The sequence below is a fragment of the Peromyscus eremicus genome, chromosome X (assembly GCF_949786415.1).
Source record: "Peromyscus eremicus chromosome X, PerEre_H2_v1, whole genome shotgun sequence".
NCBI lineage: Eukaryota > Metazoa > Chordata > Mammalia > Rodentia > Cricetidae > Peromyscus > Peromyscus eremicus.
In genome coordinates this window covers 91,858,994-91,876,250 of record NC_081439.1, presented here as the reverse complement: position 1 = coordinate 91,876,250, position 17,257 = coordinate 91,858,994, and the positions used below count along the sequence as shown (strand labels likewise).

The 17,257-nt window shown below is 39.1% G+C and overlaps 1 protein-coding gene across 1 annotated transcript; it reads right to left on the bottom strand.

The window, feature by feature from the left end:
* Window positions 1-11,430: 11,430 nt before the first annotated feature.
* Sertm2 (serine rich and transmembrane domain containing 2) lies at window positions 11,431-11,700 on the bottom strand. Its single transcript, XM_059250749.1, has one exon. It carries the CDS (start codon window positions 11,698-11,700, stop codon window positions 11,431-11,433), a length of 270 nt encoding a protein of 89 aa, XP_059106732.1.
* Window positions 11,701-17,257: the final 5,557 nt, after the last annotated feature.

Genomic DNA, 17,257 nt, shown 5'->3' with positions numbered 1-17,257 from the left:
AGCTTAAGACATTTTGTATTTTAAAGTGTTTTGCTTCATATACAAAGATTTAATCTGCCTTTTAAAAAAGATATCATTTTGCACTTAAAGTGACATGTCTTGAAATTATTATCTTAAGCTGAGTATCCAAGACTCAGAAAGACAAATGCCACATTTTCTTTCATATGCAGACCTAGTAATTTAATTTTTACATATGTATAGTACATGTATATCAGTATAGATAATACAACTGAAAGGGGTCTGTGAGAAGGGGATCAGAGGACTTAAGAGAGGGTTGGGGAGAGAAAGATAAAAAGTTAAATACATGAGACCTGAGAGCAGAAGGGAGACTAGTCAAGGGAAGGGACCAACAGGACATGGCAGGGAGTTTGTGGAAGGCAGTGAGGGAAGAGGGTCAACAAAAATAAAGTCTATATGAAAACGTAATGATGAAATCCTTCTACACATGTTGTAGAATATTATTTGAAGATGTGTTACATGTGTTTATACTGTGGGACATTTGTTTAATGTCGCAAAGATGTGTTGCATTCTTTTAGGTTGCATTTGTTTAACTCTGTGAAGTTGTGTTACTTTGCCTGTCTAAAACACCTGATTGGTCTAATAAAGAGCTGAACAGCCAATAGCAAGGCTGGAGAAAGGACAGATAGGGCTAGCAGGCAGGGAGAACAAATAGAAGGAGAAATCTGAGAAGAGAAGGTCTAGCAGTAAGAGGAGGAGGACTCTAGGGGCCAGGCACCCAGCTACACAGCAAGCCACAGAGTAAGAAGTAAAGATAAAAGCCCAGAGGCAAAGGCGGATGGGATAATTTAAGTTAAAATCTGGGTAGAGGGGTTGGGGATTTAGCTCAGTGGTAGAGTGGGCAAGCGTAAGGCCCTGGGTTTGACCCTCAGCTCCAAAAAAAAAAAAAAAAAGTTAGGAATAAATTGGCCGGGTGGTGGTGGCACACGCCTTTAATCCCAGCACTTGGGAGGCAGAGCCAGGCAAATCTCTGTGAGTTCGAGGCCAGCCTGGGCTACCAAGTGTGTGCCAGGAAAGGCACAAAGCTACACAGAGAAACTCTGTCTCGAAAAACAAAACAAAACAACAAAAAAACAAAAATAAAATCTGGGTAGAAATAAGCCAAGCTAAGGCTGGACATTTCATAAGTAATAAGTCTCTATGTGTATGTATTTATTTGGGAGCTGGGTGGCAGGACTCCAAAAAGAGTCAAAGAGTAAAAACAACCAACAACATCCCCAAGGGGCCATATTTTATTCGCTTTTTCCTTGAACGAGAGTTTCTTTGTGTAGTATTGTTTCTCTCTCCCTCTTTATCCACATATATACATACATACAACATATACATAAATACATGTATTTGTACACATACATATATACATATATATTTGTATATATTCTATGTGTGGTATAGATATATACATACATGTGTGTTTTATGGGTAGAGAGGTATAGGTATATACTGTATTCATGTACATGCATATGTTCACGAACACAGACAGAATCCGAGAAGTTCTATGACTCATTTGATTAGCTTTTTAGCCAATACATGAATAATTCCTGCAGCATGTACTAGGAAGTGCACCATGATGGTAGCAGTTGTCTGCAGATGAGAATGACACCTTAGTGGCACTTCTTTGCTTTGTGACCTGGGGCAAGTTGTTTAAGATTTATAAACCTCAATGTCCCATAGATAAAATGGGGTGATAGTAATGGCTACAATTCAGGCTTTTGTTAAATTTGTACTAAAAAAATCCAAGGAAGATATTAAGCAGAGCTTGAGACAAAATATACTAGTAATTATATTAAAAGGTTTTATTTTTTTAAGTTATATATTTGTGGGTTTGTGCACATATGTGCAAGTGCCTGCCTGAGGAAGCCACAAAAGGCTGCCAGATCCCCGGGAGCTGGTGTTGCAGGAGGTTGTGAGCCACCTAATATGAATTCTGTAAACTGAACTCAGGTCCTCTGTAAGATTACTATTCCCTCTTAACCATTGAAACTTAACCACAAAAACATTTCTCCAGTCCCAGTAATTACACTCTGGTCCTCATCATTATCTCTGATAAAAACGATAACTAATCTCCATTTAAATAATATTTTACTTTGCAATCCTGCCTTGTATGACTGGAAATTCACGTTAATGGAATCGCAATGAACTTAAGTCATTTCCCTTTACATTTGATATTCTGGCTGTAGTTTTATATTTTGAAATTATGCAGGCCATGTTTCTACAACTTCAATGTGGATGCTTTGATAGCTTGAAATGTTGAGTTTTTAAAGGCCTGGCCTATAGACATGACATCAGCCTTTCTCCAGCATCTAATGAGGTTTAGAATCTAACGTTGCATGTAAAAAGTTTTATGTTTTCTTTATTTTCATTTGAATCAATGTTCCTACTTTTACGAAATTCATAATTTGTTCTCCAGATCTTCATATATTTTGCTGTTTTGGGGTCCAACTTCCTACCTGTTTTGTTTTCTCAAACCTGCCCTCTACAAGCCTATGTGTGATAATATCTCTCTATTGCACTAGTCTCTTGGTTTTTTCTTTTTGACATTTCATTTGGTTTCATAGTTCTGTTTCATACTTTTCAAGTAGTCCCTCTATTGACACTTCTCTCATGTTTAAAAATTATTGAATTTTAAATTAAAATATAATTACATGATTTCCCCTTCCCTTTCTTTCCTCCAACTATTTGCTCATCACCCTTGATCCCTTTCAAATTCATGGCCTCTTTTTCTTTATGTAAAATTTGCTGAGCTCTTGTTTTTCTTTTCTTTTCTTCCTTTCTTTTTTTTTTTTTCTGGAACAGGGTTTCTCTGTGTATCCCTGACTGTCCTGGAACTCACTGTGTAGACAAGGCTTGCCTCGAACTTAGAGATCTGCCTGCTTCTGCCTCCCTAGTGCTGGGATTAAAGGTGTGTACCACCACCACCCAGCTCTGCTGAGTTCTTTTAGTATTGTTTGTATATACATGATTTGGGGGCTGACCATTTGGTATTGGGTAAACAATTAGGTGGCTCTTCCTTGGGGAAGACCATTTATCAGAAGTCATTAATTGCTTGTATCTCTTCATGAAGGTGTAGGGCCCCATGAAAAATTATCTGTCTACATTGGGATGCCATCTGATATTGTCTTTGTTCAGGTTTTACTTAGGAATTTGTATTGTTAGAGTTCAGGTGTACAGCTTCCCTGTCATATCTAGAAGACACAATTTTGCAGGAGACTTCCTGGTCTTCTGGTTCATACAGTCTTTCAGTCACCATTGCCTGAGCCTTATGTGGGTTGTGTTGTAGATGTTATCAATTGGAGCGGGGCACCCTACACAGTCAGTTGTTCTGTGCATCCTGACCATTTCTCTATTATTTATGATTGCGTGTATAAACTGTGTGTGTGTGTGTGTGTGTGTGTGTGTGTGTGTGTGTGTGTGTCCATATGTGAGTGGTTACACATGCACATATGCCTGTATGTGAGAAGATTAGATGTCAGCTTTGGGCATTTCCTTTAATCACTCTTTCACTTTGAGACAGTCTCTTACTGAACCCAACGCTCACCAATTGGCTAGACTGACTGGCCAGAAAGTCACAGGGATCCTCCTGTCTCTGGATCTCTAGTGCTGAAATTCGAGGTACATGCCATCATACCCAGCTTTTTACAAGTGTGCTGGGGTGCAAGCTCAGGTCCTCATGCTTGTGTGGCAAATACTTTATCCACCAAGCCGTTTCCTTGATCTTCGGTTCCTAACCTTCGCATGTAGAGTTTGTTTTCCCAGCTTGACATCTTGGCTGTGAGGCATTCTTCTACTTCTTATGTTTCAAACTACCTCAGGTTGAGAATGCTTAAAGCTCGTATTTCCCCTTACATTGCTAAACATGTGACTAACATTCCAAAACCAAAGGAGGAGCATATGTGGGCATATTCGATGTTACACTACCGTCATTCTTTCTTTGGTGTGTACAACAAATGCTTCCTGGGTGATCACATCCAATAACACTCGCTAAATTTATCTGTACAGTTAAACTCCTTTTTCTGAGTTCTGGACCCATTATTCAACTGCCTGTTTAATGTCTGCATTTTAATGCTTCAAATGTTTTCAGACTAAGCATGTCCCAAATTGAATTACTCTCCCCTTTGACCTGTGTTTTTCCATCTAAGCGGATAAAGCCATTCGACCCTTGTTCAAACCTTACTCTTTCTTATCCTACTTATGTCCTTCACTAGCAAGTAATGTTGATCTTATCTTTATCCTAAGTCATTTGAGAATGTCTCCATTGGTCCGATTTGCTCTTCTTCATTCCATTGCCAATTGTGCTTCCATAGTACGATTCCCTAAACTTACAATAAAATTTAAAAAATGGAGATCATTGCCCATAACGCCCTACAAACACCAGTCTCTTTTCCAGATTAGACTGTATGATGAATAAATGAGGAGATGAATGAGTGATTTATTCAGAATTCAGATGTTTTAAATTTCTTATTTTTATTTTTTACAGGTTGTAAACACTTAATTTTTTTTTTTTTGAGATAGCATATCTTGTATCCTAGGATTGACTCAAACCTGCTTCGCCGCTTAGGATGATCTTGATCTCCTGCTCCTCATACCTCTATGTCTGGAATGTTGCGATTCTATGTGTGAGACACCATGTCCAGCTTATGCAGTCCTCATGATTGAAACCAGGGCTTCCTTTGTGCTAGGCAGGCAACTGGGTCACAGCTCCAGTCCAGAAACATTTTCATTGCATACTTGACATCTCTGCATTGTGTAATATGCTTTCTCCTCCATATTATATGTGATTTAATGAATAAATGCTTCATATGAAAATGAATTAGGAGCTCAAAAATCACTCAAGTTATTCTTCAAAATGTCTTCAACCTACATTTATTTCTATTCTACATATCCAGTGTTCATCTTCCATGATCATACTCAAAGTAGGAATTGAGAAGTTTTTTCCTTAAGTTTGTAAATTTTTCACTGACAACTATGTGCAGGTAGGATTTTGGAAGGTAAAATGATAATTTGCAGTCAAATCTAATGTCTATAGTGACTATGTCTTTGGAGAAATAATTTTTCAGAATAATCAATTCTAATATCTATAATAACCATTTCTTTGGAGAAAGAATTTTTTCAGAGTGATGAAAGCATCTGTCTAGCTCATTCTTTATGGATGACTAGGGGAAACTTGTCTAGTTAGTAATTATTTCTGTTTCAGTGTTATAGCATTTATCATGGATCACAAGTGATGGTACACTTGGAACCCTCTACAATTTTAAATAACATCATTTACACCTAAGAGGAAGTGTTCTCATTTCTGGAATGGGGGAGGGAAGAGAAAACAGTCACATATATAAAGAACTGGCATTGATTGTGAATAGTCAAACACCAGAAAACTGGGGTTTGCACTATAGTTTACAATCCTAGCATATTTCTGCCCATTCCTTTCATACATGCAAATTAAAAGTGTAGGGTCTGCTTTTGCGCAAAATTTCCCACAATCTGGTAAAGAGTCTTACTGCAGTTACAAAATTATTTTAAGAGATGGCAGGGGCCACAGATGTAGCTCAGTTGTTAGAGTGCTTGCCTAGCATGCATGAAGCCCCGTGTTTTATACCCAGCAATGCACAAAACAGGTACAGTGGTATACTTTTTGCAGTGGGCAGGTGGAAGCAAGAGGATAAGAAGTTCCAGGTCCTGCTGCCTACATTCTGTGTCTGTGACCCTGCAGCAGCCGGGGTCTGGGGTGATGTCCACGGCTGCTGTTACCACGGAGGGCTCTGCAGATGCCCAGTGTCTGATCAGCCATCTGAGACCATGCTGCTACCAGAGCCATACTGATCTTGATGGCCTGTGCTACCACCAGGTTCATGGTGATGTCTGGACTAGAGCTGCTGCTGAAGGCCATGTCTCATGGTCCTGCTGCAGCTGGGGTCTGTGTTGATGTCCATGAGCTGAGTTACCACAAGGGCTCATAAGAACCATGCCTGTTGAAGTCTGAGGGCTGTGCTGAGCTGTCCCCGCCCTTCACTGACTGGCCCTAGGATAGCTGGATACTGCAGTAGGAGAGCTGGTCCCACCCCTCAAAGGAGAGCTGATCTCCATACTTAGGAAAGATGACCCCATGCCTCACCATGGGAGTGCACCTCACCTGGGCAGCACACTAGAGCTAACCCTGTTGGAGGGAGCACAGGTAAGCCAGCCCTGAGGCCTGAGAGCAGGAGAACTGACTCTGTATCTCCCTCGTATTCTCCCTATAACAATCAGGAGAGAGGGCCCTGCATCTGCCCTGGGCAAAGCAGTAGAGCTGGCCCTGGTGGTGTGAGTGTGGGTGAGCTGGATCCTAGGGCCTGAGAGCAGAACTGGCCCAGCTCCTTGCTGCAGGCTGTATTGAGTGAGCTAGCTGAGGCAGTGCTGCAGAGCCTGCCTGGATAGTGACAATGAGGGAAAGCTGGTGAGCTGATCAACCCAGCTACCACCAGGCCCAGAGCCAGGGGTATGAGTTAACCCACCCAACATCCACCTCAACCATGAGCATGTGAAGCGTGTTGGAGCATGTGAAGGGGACAAACCTACAGATCCAAAGCCGCAGGATCTCCAGGACAACAACAGGATATCCAAGAGGAGCCCCAGTGAGAGCCCATTATCAATAGTGTGGCAGAAGCCAGAGGGCTTAAACCAGACCAAACACTCATAGAAATGAACACAAGTAAAGATGAATGGACTAAAGAGAAAACTGTGTGACTCACAGGGTAACACTACAGCTTTCACACCGAGATTCTTCTCCCTTTTTTTTGTGTTGTTTTGTTTGTTTGGTTTGATTTTTCTTTTAAATTTTGTTTTGTTTTGGGGGTTGCAAGGGCAGAGGGCAGATGCAAAGGGACAGAGAGATAAGTGGGATCAGAATGCATGATGTGAAATCCACAAAGAATCAATAAAAGTTAAAAGAATAATAAAGAAGTTTCAGCTCCTCTCTTGCTACATAGTGAGTTTGAGGTCACTCTGGGATACATAAGACTATTTAAAACAAGTGGCAGATTTGTAATTATTTGCTTTGGGTTACTTGGGATGGAGAATTAATAATTGCTAGGGCATAGTTGTGTTATAGAATGGATGTATTTGAAATGTGTATTCAGTACTCACAAAGCAAAGCATGGGGAGAATACTAAAGTAGAAGTACAATGAGTTGTAGTGCAGTTGTGATTTTGTCTCTGTAGAACTATGAATAGTTTACAAATCTCCCTCGTCTCCTGTGCTGTCTTGTCAAATAGACTGCATCCCTTCTCTACTCATTATTCATAGGGTTGCTGTGAGGGTCAAATGAAAGTACAAAATGGAAGATCCATTTAAAATATAACCTATTGGCTTGGATTGATGGCTCCGGAGTTAAAGAACACTTGTCCTTGTAGAGGACTCAGGATGGATTTCTGGCACCCATCTGGCAGCTCACAACCATTCCTAACTTCAGTTCCAGTGACCTCTGAGGGTACCAGGCATGCACATGGTATACATGCACACATGCTGAAAAACTGCTTATGCACACAACATAGATTAATCATTTTTTTTAAGGAATATCCCATTGGGGTGTGTGTGTGTGTGTGTGTGTGTGTGTGTGTGTGTGTGTGAGAGAGAGAGAGAGAGAGAGAGAGAGAGAGAGAGAGAGAGAGAGAGAGAGAGAGAGAGAGAAAGAGAGTATATTGCCATTTCAGATGCCTGATCTCACTCATCCTTCACATTTATTCTAATTGGTAGTTGAATGTTATTTGATTTCTTTTCATTTTAGGGCTAAATAAACAAGTTTGACCATCAATTTGCAAGTTGGGAAAGAATGAAAGCTGAGAGGTTAGTAAATACAGAATAATAATGAGACCTCCAAATGATAAGTACCACAAATTTGTAGCAGTTATTACAATTTATATTGCAATGAAGAAGCTAATGCAATGCAATTTACATCTTTAGACAACAGACATTTGTTAACAGCAAACAAAAGAGTCAGCGTTTATTATCCAGGGATCAAAGTGACATGCTGAATATTAATATAAATATGATTCCATTTGAATACAATATGAATCTAATTCAAATATAAATGAGTTAAAACCAAAGAATTCCCAATTTTCCCACACAATTATTCATTTTTGTAAAAAACAAAGTTATTTTGTACAAATGCAGGTGAATAGAATGTATTACTTAATATAAAACCATTTAAATGTATTAAATGGACCACTTATACCTACTTAGTAAGTATGGTGGGATCTACACATTCAGAATTAGGTATTGAAGTCCAAAATTTTTAATTTGGCATGGATAGAAAGGTTAGACTGGATAAATCCATCTTTACTTGTTTCACATTGACATTTGTTGTCCAAAATATGATGCATAACCCTTTGCAATGCGACTTGTTTCATATGACTAATGATTCTGAAATATATACAATTGTATATCTTTAGTAGTGCCCATATTAATGTAAACTATTTTGGAAAATTCATGTGGTCTTTGTATTAAGTTATATTGCAGGAAATTGTTGATATATAAGCATTTTTATATACATATGATTCAATAAAAAATGAAAATTTTTTTCTTAAAATAGAGTATACGTAAATGACCTACCTGTTCATATCCCAGCTCACATGCAATTTGAGGGAGAATGGGGTGGGGCAGGGAATTGTCAAGTCTGTATTTTGCACAGAAAAATAAATTCAAATTATGCCCATTGGTTATTACAGCTGACTTTTAAAGCAGTAATATGCTAATTAATACATTCAAGGATATAACATACTTAATAGAAATGGAGATTTTTTTCCTTCACTGTCATGAAAACATTCAGTTTATTTCTTAAACATTAAATACCATATGAGTTACCATAATGACACATCTGTTTAAATGCATTTCCATTTATCTTATATCACTGGAAACTGTGGTGGATTATGTTGCTATTTTGATGTAATCTTTGCTGTGTGCCTTGGTTCACGCTCAGTTAAGACGTGGATCCCACAGGGGTTGTTGTGATGAAAGAGCGTGGTTGTTTTCCTGGTGAGCAACCTGATCATAAATTAGGAATCATCACCCAAGGTAGTACTTCCAAAGCAGTTTTAATATTATGCAATTTGTGTTGGGGTGGTTAGGTAACGGGAAGGCTGTGTCTCCATTAGCTTCAGCAACAAGGTATTGAGGAACTTGCTGTTCACTGCTGTTGAAAGTATAGCCAGATCCAATATTTATCCAGCCACTGACTTTTCTATGGTAAAGTGCATTCAAATACTGTGGGCACAAAAAGGAGAACCTGGAATGACTAGATACCTGCGTCCTTAAGTTCTTGGGTATATTGCCCTCCTTGGGGAAGCCCATGTATGGTTAAGAGTAAAACATTAAAAAAAAGTCCGTGGAGTCTAAGTATTGAATATAGACACAACTTAAACCACCAATAAGAGTGACTTTGCATTTTGGAAAATATAAAGCCCAAAGTCCTATCCAAGTCTTCGGTTACCTGCTAATGTCTTCTGAATGGTGCAGAATGCAGCTGCTATCTCTGACAGAGCACAGTTGTAACAGGTGTGGCAGTCAGCCTTGCTGCTAAGTTTAGCTCTGCAAGTGGGGATTTCATGCTGTGCAGCCCCTTGGAGAGGGGAGCATTGGCAAATGACTATGTATAAAAGTAGAAAGCACTTGGGAATTTCACCACCATGCTAGATTTAGATCACAGTAAAGGGGCCAATCTAAATTGGTTGCAGACTATAGAGAAATATATGCCTGGCACAGGTGCCATGAATTTCACATCCATTCCATTTTTGCACAACCACCTCAGTTCCCAAGGGGGATTCCATGAAATTTAATGACAATGCTTTAATTACAAGGGGCAACTTTTTTTTGTGAGCAGGTAAAATTCTAAGACAGGTATACCATTTCTTTGGCGGCAAGAATACGACCAATTTTGCAACTTCTTTTTTTTTTTTTTTTTTTTTTTTTTTTTTTTTTTTTTTTTTTTTTTTTTGGTTTTTCGAGACAGGGTTTCTCTGTGTAGCTTTGCGCCTTTTCCTGGAACTCACTCGGTAGCCCAGGCTGGCCTCGAACTCACAGAGATCCGCCTGGCTCTGCCTCCGGAGTGCTGGGATTAAAGGCGTGCACCACCAACGCCCAGCTTCAATTTTACAACTTCTAATTTGTAAATGCCACTTGTCTCCTTTGGTTTCACTTTGAAAAGTCAAGTTTTTTTTTTTTAATTAAATTATCCATTACTGGCACACTAGAGCTACTCATGGGAATGGAAATTTTCAAAATATATTTCTCTTATAGATAGTAAGTGAAACACTTCAGTTTTTGGCAGGGATAAGGAAAGAAGGAGCATTTTCTGGGAAAGACAAATGTGACATTTGAGGACATTGACCTTATTAAGAACTTGTTGCAGGGTAACTTTTAGTCCTATCCCCTTTAGTCTCTCTGTGTGTGTTATATTCATATCTGAAAAGTCATAATGAAATAGCTCGAGAAAAATCCGAGACCCAGAAAGCTGGCATGTTTTGGTCAAAGTCACAATCACTCAGTAACAGAATCCCAAGATCGTTTCATTTTTGCTTTTAAATACACTTGTGTCTTCTTTGCCAAGTCAGCCTTCAAATCAAGTTCATATTTATGTGCAGCTCAACTCCGGTTTGCGATAAGGAGGGAGTCAAAGACATGGAAGCTGCACGTATAATGTAGAAATCCTTATGAGAAAAGTTTGACTTAATTTTTCTTTGATTTGGAGGCAGCTCATTGTCCCAGATTGTAGTAATACATCTGCCATTATCTGCATTTTTAAAGGTCCAGTAATAGTAATAACACAGATATAATATGCACATTTTTCTCACTCACCAGAAACTCTCTGCAAAATTTCTCTTTAAATAATAAAAGGTTCTTTAAATCTCTTTCATTTGGGAGAAACCTGATGGCCTATGATGATTAAAGCATTGTTCTTTTGAGGAAAGATTAATAACCCCTTCCATTCACCTGTGGCATGATTAAGCTCCATGTCAGGAAATATCTGTGTTATGTATGAAGTAATTCTTTAGGGCTAAAGTAATAAATTAAAGCCTGCCATTTCTTGGGAGTTCTCAGAACATCCTAAGGTAAATTCTTGTTTGCTCTTGCAGCTTCCAGAGATCTTGTGTTTTAACAACTGCTGCCTACGAATTTCTGTGGTCTGAGGTTTGTTCAAGGCTCAGGCTCTCTTTGGTTACTATGGAAACCTGCCAGCCCAACCAGCTGCAATTTCCCATATTCCTTTAAAAAGAATGACTCTTAAGCCTCTTAGATGTCCCATAAGCACAGTCAAGATGAAGAATGAAGAACAGAAAACACGAGCAGCTTGTTACATGCGAAGCCTCACATGAAAAAGAAAGCTTTCCTGAGCATCAGCACCCCAGGGTTTGCTCATATCGGCTGAGACTCACCATCATTCTGACTTTAAGGAGTGGGAATTCGGCTTTGCATCTCTACATCTGTGAACTGAGGAACACTTTCTGTGCTCTCGGTGATGGGTGAGATGACATGTTTGAGCCGAAGAAGCATTGTGAAGAGCAGGATGAGAAGAATGGCCAGGAGGCTCAGAAATAATCCTACATACATGTACAGGTTGGAATACTTGTCTGAAGTGGTGTCAACCTCTGTTGCCAGAGTGGGAAAATGAGCCCGCCCAGTGAGATTTCCATGATACTTAAAATGCACCTCCGTCATCACTCAAGACTTGAGTTGATATTTGCTTCTATTTGATTTCTATTGCCCTTGAGGCATTCCACAGTAACTTAGCCCGTCTGCGAATGTATTGGTGGTGTTTTAACAATATGATACAGACCAAAATCAGTGGTGTATAAGCAAGAAGGCAGTGAGTGGTCTTCTAAATTGCCAATTGTTGCACTTCCCTGCCTCTAGCAAGCAGACCCCTCCCAAAGAGGTTTATCAGAACTTCTTAGTCAGTTTAGACAGTAAGTAAATAAATAGTCAGTTTTCACACTCTTAATCTTACACTGGTGAAAATAAATAAATATGGTGAAACTGCTTTATAATACTGGCATGGAGACAAGAATCTCTTATGGTGTTATATTAGACTTCTGAGGGGTTTTTGTTTTGTTTTAGTAGAAGGAGAAAAGGCTCCTTTTTATCCACAATTCAGCTAGATCTGCAGACTAATGGTGTAGATTTAATTGGGTTCTTCTGTGAGTTGAGTTGCTAAAGACTTTTGTATATCTCTGGCTCAGCATATCCGAGTTTCCAGCCCTTTTGCCTGACTGTCAATCTTCCCTAAGGCTGGAGATTGTAATGCTCCTGTCCAGATGCCAAGCTTGAAGGATATAAGAATATGGGCATGAATTGTTTACAGCTTTGTTGACATCCCTCCCTGTAGGCTGCAGGGGAATTGTTGTCAGATGTGCGGGTTCTCAGGTGGAGGAGGTCTCAGATACGTTGACAATAGGCCAGGGCTCAGAGAATTCGACTGTTAAAATTCTTCACAGATTAATTTTCCTGAAAATAAATGAGAGAGAGAATGGTTCAATTACCTAAAAAAAAGTAGATGGCAAATTATTTTGAAATAGTATGAACATAGTATTACAAATTAGTTTGCTGCAGGAAAACTAGATTTAAAATTAAAAACCCATGTGTTTACATAATTTTAAATGTCTTTTTCCTGTGCAGGAAATGGCCTTTAAAAGGCGAATGAACGAAAAAGGGGTTAAACAGAAAGGAACAAAACACAAAAGGGGAAACAGCAGCCATATCATTTGCTAAACTGAAGCTAATTACTAGGCTAGATTAGTATGGTGCTTTTCATGCTGACTGACGATGAGATTTACCTAGAGTTCTTGTTAATACACAGACCCTGGTCCCCAGTCTGGATTTTTGGATACTAATCTTCCAAGTACTACTTGAGAGATTCAGACTTTATTGGTCTGGGATGAGGCTCAGGCAATGCTAACTTTTAAAAGCTCCCCAAGTCACTCTAAATTGCAGCCAGGACTGCAAACCACCCGAAAGCCAGCCATTGAAACAAAGACCTGAATTTCAAGACTTGGTTTTCAGTCTCCAGGTCCCAGTGCCAATTGTCACTCTAATGAATCACAGAATGTTCAGGAATTCAGGCTTCCCTAATATTGTTCTTGTTCTTTCTCATTTGGGTTTGTGGTATGAAGATATACATTTGATTAAACATTTATAGATCAAAAGAACTTGGAGGGTATACCTATTCTGAGTAAATAAATGCATCCTTCATAATGAGGTACGGTAGATTCTTGCCTTTGTTGGTAAAAATACTCCTCTGTGTAAATAGAATGATTCTACTTGCCATTTACAAAGATTAACATTGAATATAAGTGTCAAAAAAAATCCCATAGGGACAAACCATCATTTGTCACACTTCTGTAGGCAACAGTAGAAGATTGCTGACAATGTAGCCTCTTACTGTCTTTTTTTTTCAGACCTAATAAGTGTTAATAGAAATAGCTCCAACAGTCACATTACTCACAGTCGCCTTGAACTCTATCCCTAGACTGAGAGCACTTCAGTTTGAGTTTATATTCCCTAGTCTTCATTGCTATGTTTTGTGTGATTCATATGCATCTTAGTTTCACGACCAGTGATTCTCAACCTTCCTACAACTGCGACCCTTTCATAGAGTTCCTCATGTTGTGGTGACCCCCAACCATAAAATTAAATTTGTTGCTGCTTCATAACTGTAATTTCGCTACTGTTTTTAATCATAATATAATATCTGATATACAAGATATCTGATATGTGAACCCTGTGAATGGGTCATTCAATCCCCAAAGGGATCCAGACCGACAGGTTGAGAACCACTGATCTCCACTTAGTGCCCCTGTTTCCCACACAGAGCCACCTTGCTCATAAGAAATAAGCAAAAGAGAAACAGTCTGCTTGTATTTTCGTTGATGTAATGGTCTAGGACACATACTTGCTATTCTTAAAAATATAACTTTTTTATTTGGGGTTATCTGGGATCAAGGTCCAGAAACACACATTTTATGCAAGTGATTCCCTGCACACTGAGTTTTGAGAATGAACTATTGTTTTTCCTCTAGATAACTGATTTGTTTTATTGATTGCTTGAAGGTCTTTTTAAATCAATTTTTTGTCACACAATATATTTTGATTCCTTCTCCTCCTCCAATTCCTCCCAGATCTTCGCTTCCTTACCCACCCAACTTCATGTTTTCTCTCTCTCTTAAAAAAAAAAAAACAAAAATGAAAACCCAAACAAACAAAAAACCCATAAGACAAAAATAATAAATCAAAACAAAACAAAATGTGTACACACACACACATGCACACACACACACACACACACACACACACTCACACCATGGAGTTCATTTTGTGCTAGCCAACTACTTCTGGATACAGAATCTGCCCCCGAGTGTGGTTGACATACTCAGTGACATTCCATTGGAAAAAACAGTTTTTTCCCCTTTCCCAGCAGGTATCAATTGCTAATAGCTTCTTGGTTAGGGGTGTGTCCACTTCCGCTTCTTAGTGCTGGGATTTTGTCTGATTTGAACATGTGCAGGACTTGTGCATGCTGTTCTTACCTCCAGTACCTGTGATTCTGACCTTATGTGGTAATAAGGCCTTTGAAGATGTAATCAAATTAAAATGAGGTCATTGTGTTGGCCATAATCCAGTGACTGATGTCCTTATAAGACACACAGGGAGAAGACTGAAACGGAGACTTCACTGATGGGTCTCTAAGCCAAGAATGCCAAAGAATGCCAGCAAACACTTAGAGGCTACATGAGGCTAGATGAGGTTAAATGAGGCTAGGAAGGATTCTCCCTTACAAATTTCCAAGGATGTATTTCCCCACTGATGCCTGGATTTACATTGGTGGCAGTCTAGGCAGCCTCCTAGACTAAGAGAATATTTTATTTTCGAGACAGGGCCTCACTACATAGCACTGGCTAGCCTGGAACTTGCTGTGAAGGCCAGACTGGGCTCCAACTTGCAGGAATTCTCCCAACTCTGTCTTCCAAGTACTGGGATTTGAGGCTGGTGCCATACACACAGTCTCAGTTGCTGGAGCTTTAATCCACTTATGTTCATGCACCTATGTTATGGGACCTTTAGGAAAGGAACACCCTAAAGCCCTGGGCTTTTCTTGATAATATTTCCTAGTGGTAGCTGAGAGAAGTCTCTTCAACCAGAATAATGCATGTGAAACATACTAGTTGGAATGCAAATTCCTAGGCCATTTCCTTTGATCCCTAGTAAGAATCCCTGGGGACAGAACCTTGAAATTTCTGTTTTTAGCAAGTTACCCACTTAGTTTCTAAGCATATTCTTTAGGGAACTCATTTTAGTCATGGGTGTACTTCAGGATTACTTATTAAGCTTCTGGAGTGCGTGTACACACACACACACACACACACACACACACACACACACACACACACACACCCTGAAGAGGTTCTGAATCATTCATCTTGTGTGGAGGGTGAACATCTGTATGGCTTAAAAACTTCACAGGAGATAGTAATGTGCAGTTAAGATACAGAAGCCCCACTCTACAAATAGAAGAGAGCATTTCAAATTCAAGACTCTTGGCACTCATCGGCAACTCACGCAGAAGCTTCTTTTGATCAAAGTGCTCCTTTGGGTATTAAATATCTCATTTTTCTTAGATAGGGTATCAGTCTGAACAGCCTTCCTTCCCCAACCAACCTTCTCCCTGTGGCTCCTTTCATTAAGAGTACTTCACTAGCTTAGAGCCAGTCTTGGAGGTATATGCTTTTTAGCTCAATTGGTGGAAGCAGGAGGACAAGGAGTTCAAGGCCATTCTCAGATACATGGGACAATCAGGGCCAGCCTGGGCTACATGAGAGCTGTCACAACCTCCTCTACCAACAAACCAGATGACAGAAGAAGGAATGATATTAGCTTAGAAATAAGAGCTTAATATGCTTTCCACCCTTGACTCTTAAAGTTACTTTTCCATACACATTCCAGATGAGAAGCACAAGGAAAAATAAGCATTTGCTATGTATTAAGCCAACTGAGAGAGACCTCAACAGTACTATAGTATCTTTTTGGTTGTCCTTGTAGATAAAATACACAGGCTTTGATGAATTATATGCCTTGACGTTTGGCACATTGTTATCCTTAGTAAATTCAGGGTTTTTGTTTACTAAGGAATACAATGAACAACCATAGACAAACACCTGTGAATAAATACCAACTACAAGAGACTAATCACTTATGTTTTCCTCATCTCATCTCCCTATCTACTTCTTTCAAGCAGTAGCCAATACCCAATTCCTTGGATTTTGTTCAGCAACCAATGCCTAAGCAATGTTGGTGTGATTTATTTTAAAATTTGAAAAACTCCAACAACAAAGGAATGTATAAAGAAATAGATATAAAGTAGAAAAATTATAGATATAAAGTAGAAAAATTATTCTATACAGTATTTTTCAGCCATAAAGAAGAACAAAGTTATGTTGGTGCCATGAAAATAGATCCAACTGGAAAGATTCACATTAAGCAAATTAAGTCAATCTCAGGAAGACAAATACCACGTTTTCTCTCATTTGCAGGTCCTAGATTTTATATAGACACATAAAATCACACACACACACACACACACACACACACACACACACACACACACACACACACTGAGGGGGGATGAAAATAGAAGTAAAACTATCTGGAGGAAAAGGGACTGAGGGAAGGGTGGGGGTATAGGAGATGTATACTCCGTGTACAATATACACTTGGATGAAATGTCTTCATGTAACACAGTACCAAGCACAATGAATACATACAATAAAACATTTTAAAATGTTTTAGCTTATGCATGATGCTCAGCTTGTTATTTTTACCCTACATCCTATTGATATATGATTTAGTTTTGACTACCTTATAATAACAGGATGAAGAAAGCCACAAATTGCTTTGAGACTTCTTATTACCATTGGACTTTGCTCCATTCTCCTTAGCTTGATATGTAAAATTTTCAATGTCCAGGCTGCCCTTAATTCCTTCTAATATCCTCCTTTCCAGTAATGCCCACTCAACCTAATTCTTTGCTTTCATGTTTTTGTTGGAAGAATTCCCTCTACCTTTATATAGCTCTGCATAGGGAAATACTATTATTCTTGAAGATTCAGTTCATGAAACTGACCTTGGTTTCTCACCCCAATCTTAATTCCCACATTATTTTTGATCTCTTCTAGAGGAATTATCCTTGTCTAATATTGTAGTTATCTATTTGGTGTGTTTTCTG

Coding starts and splice junctions, on each gene's coding strand:
- Sertm2 (XM_059250749.1), bottom strand. CDS start 11,700: ATGACGGAGGTGCATTTTAAGTATCATGGAAATCTCACTGGGCGGGCT.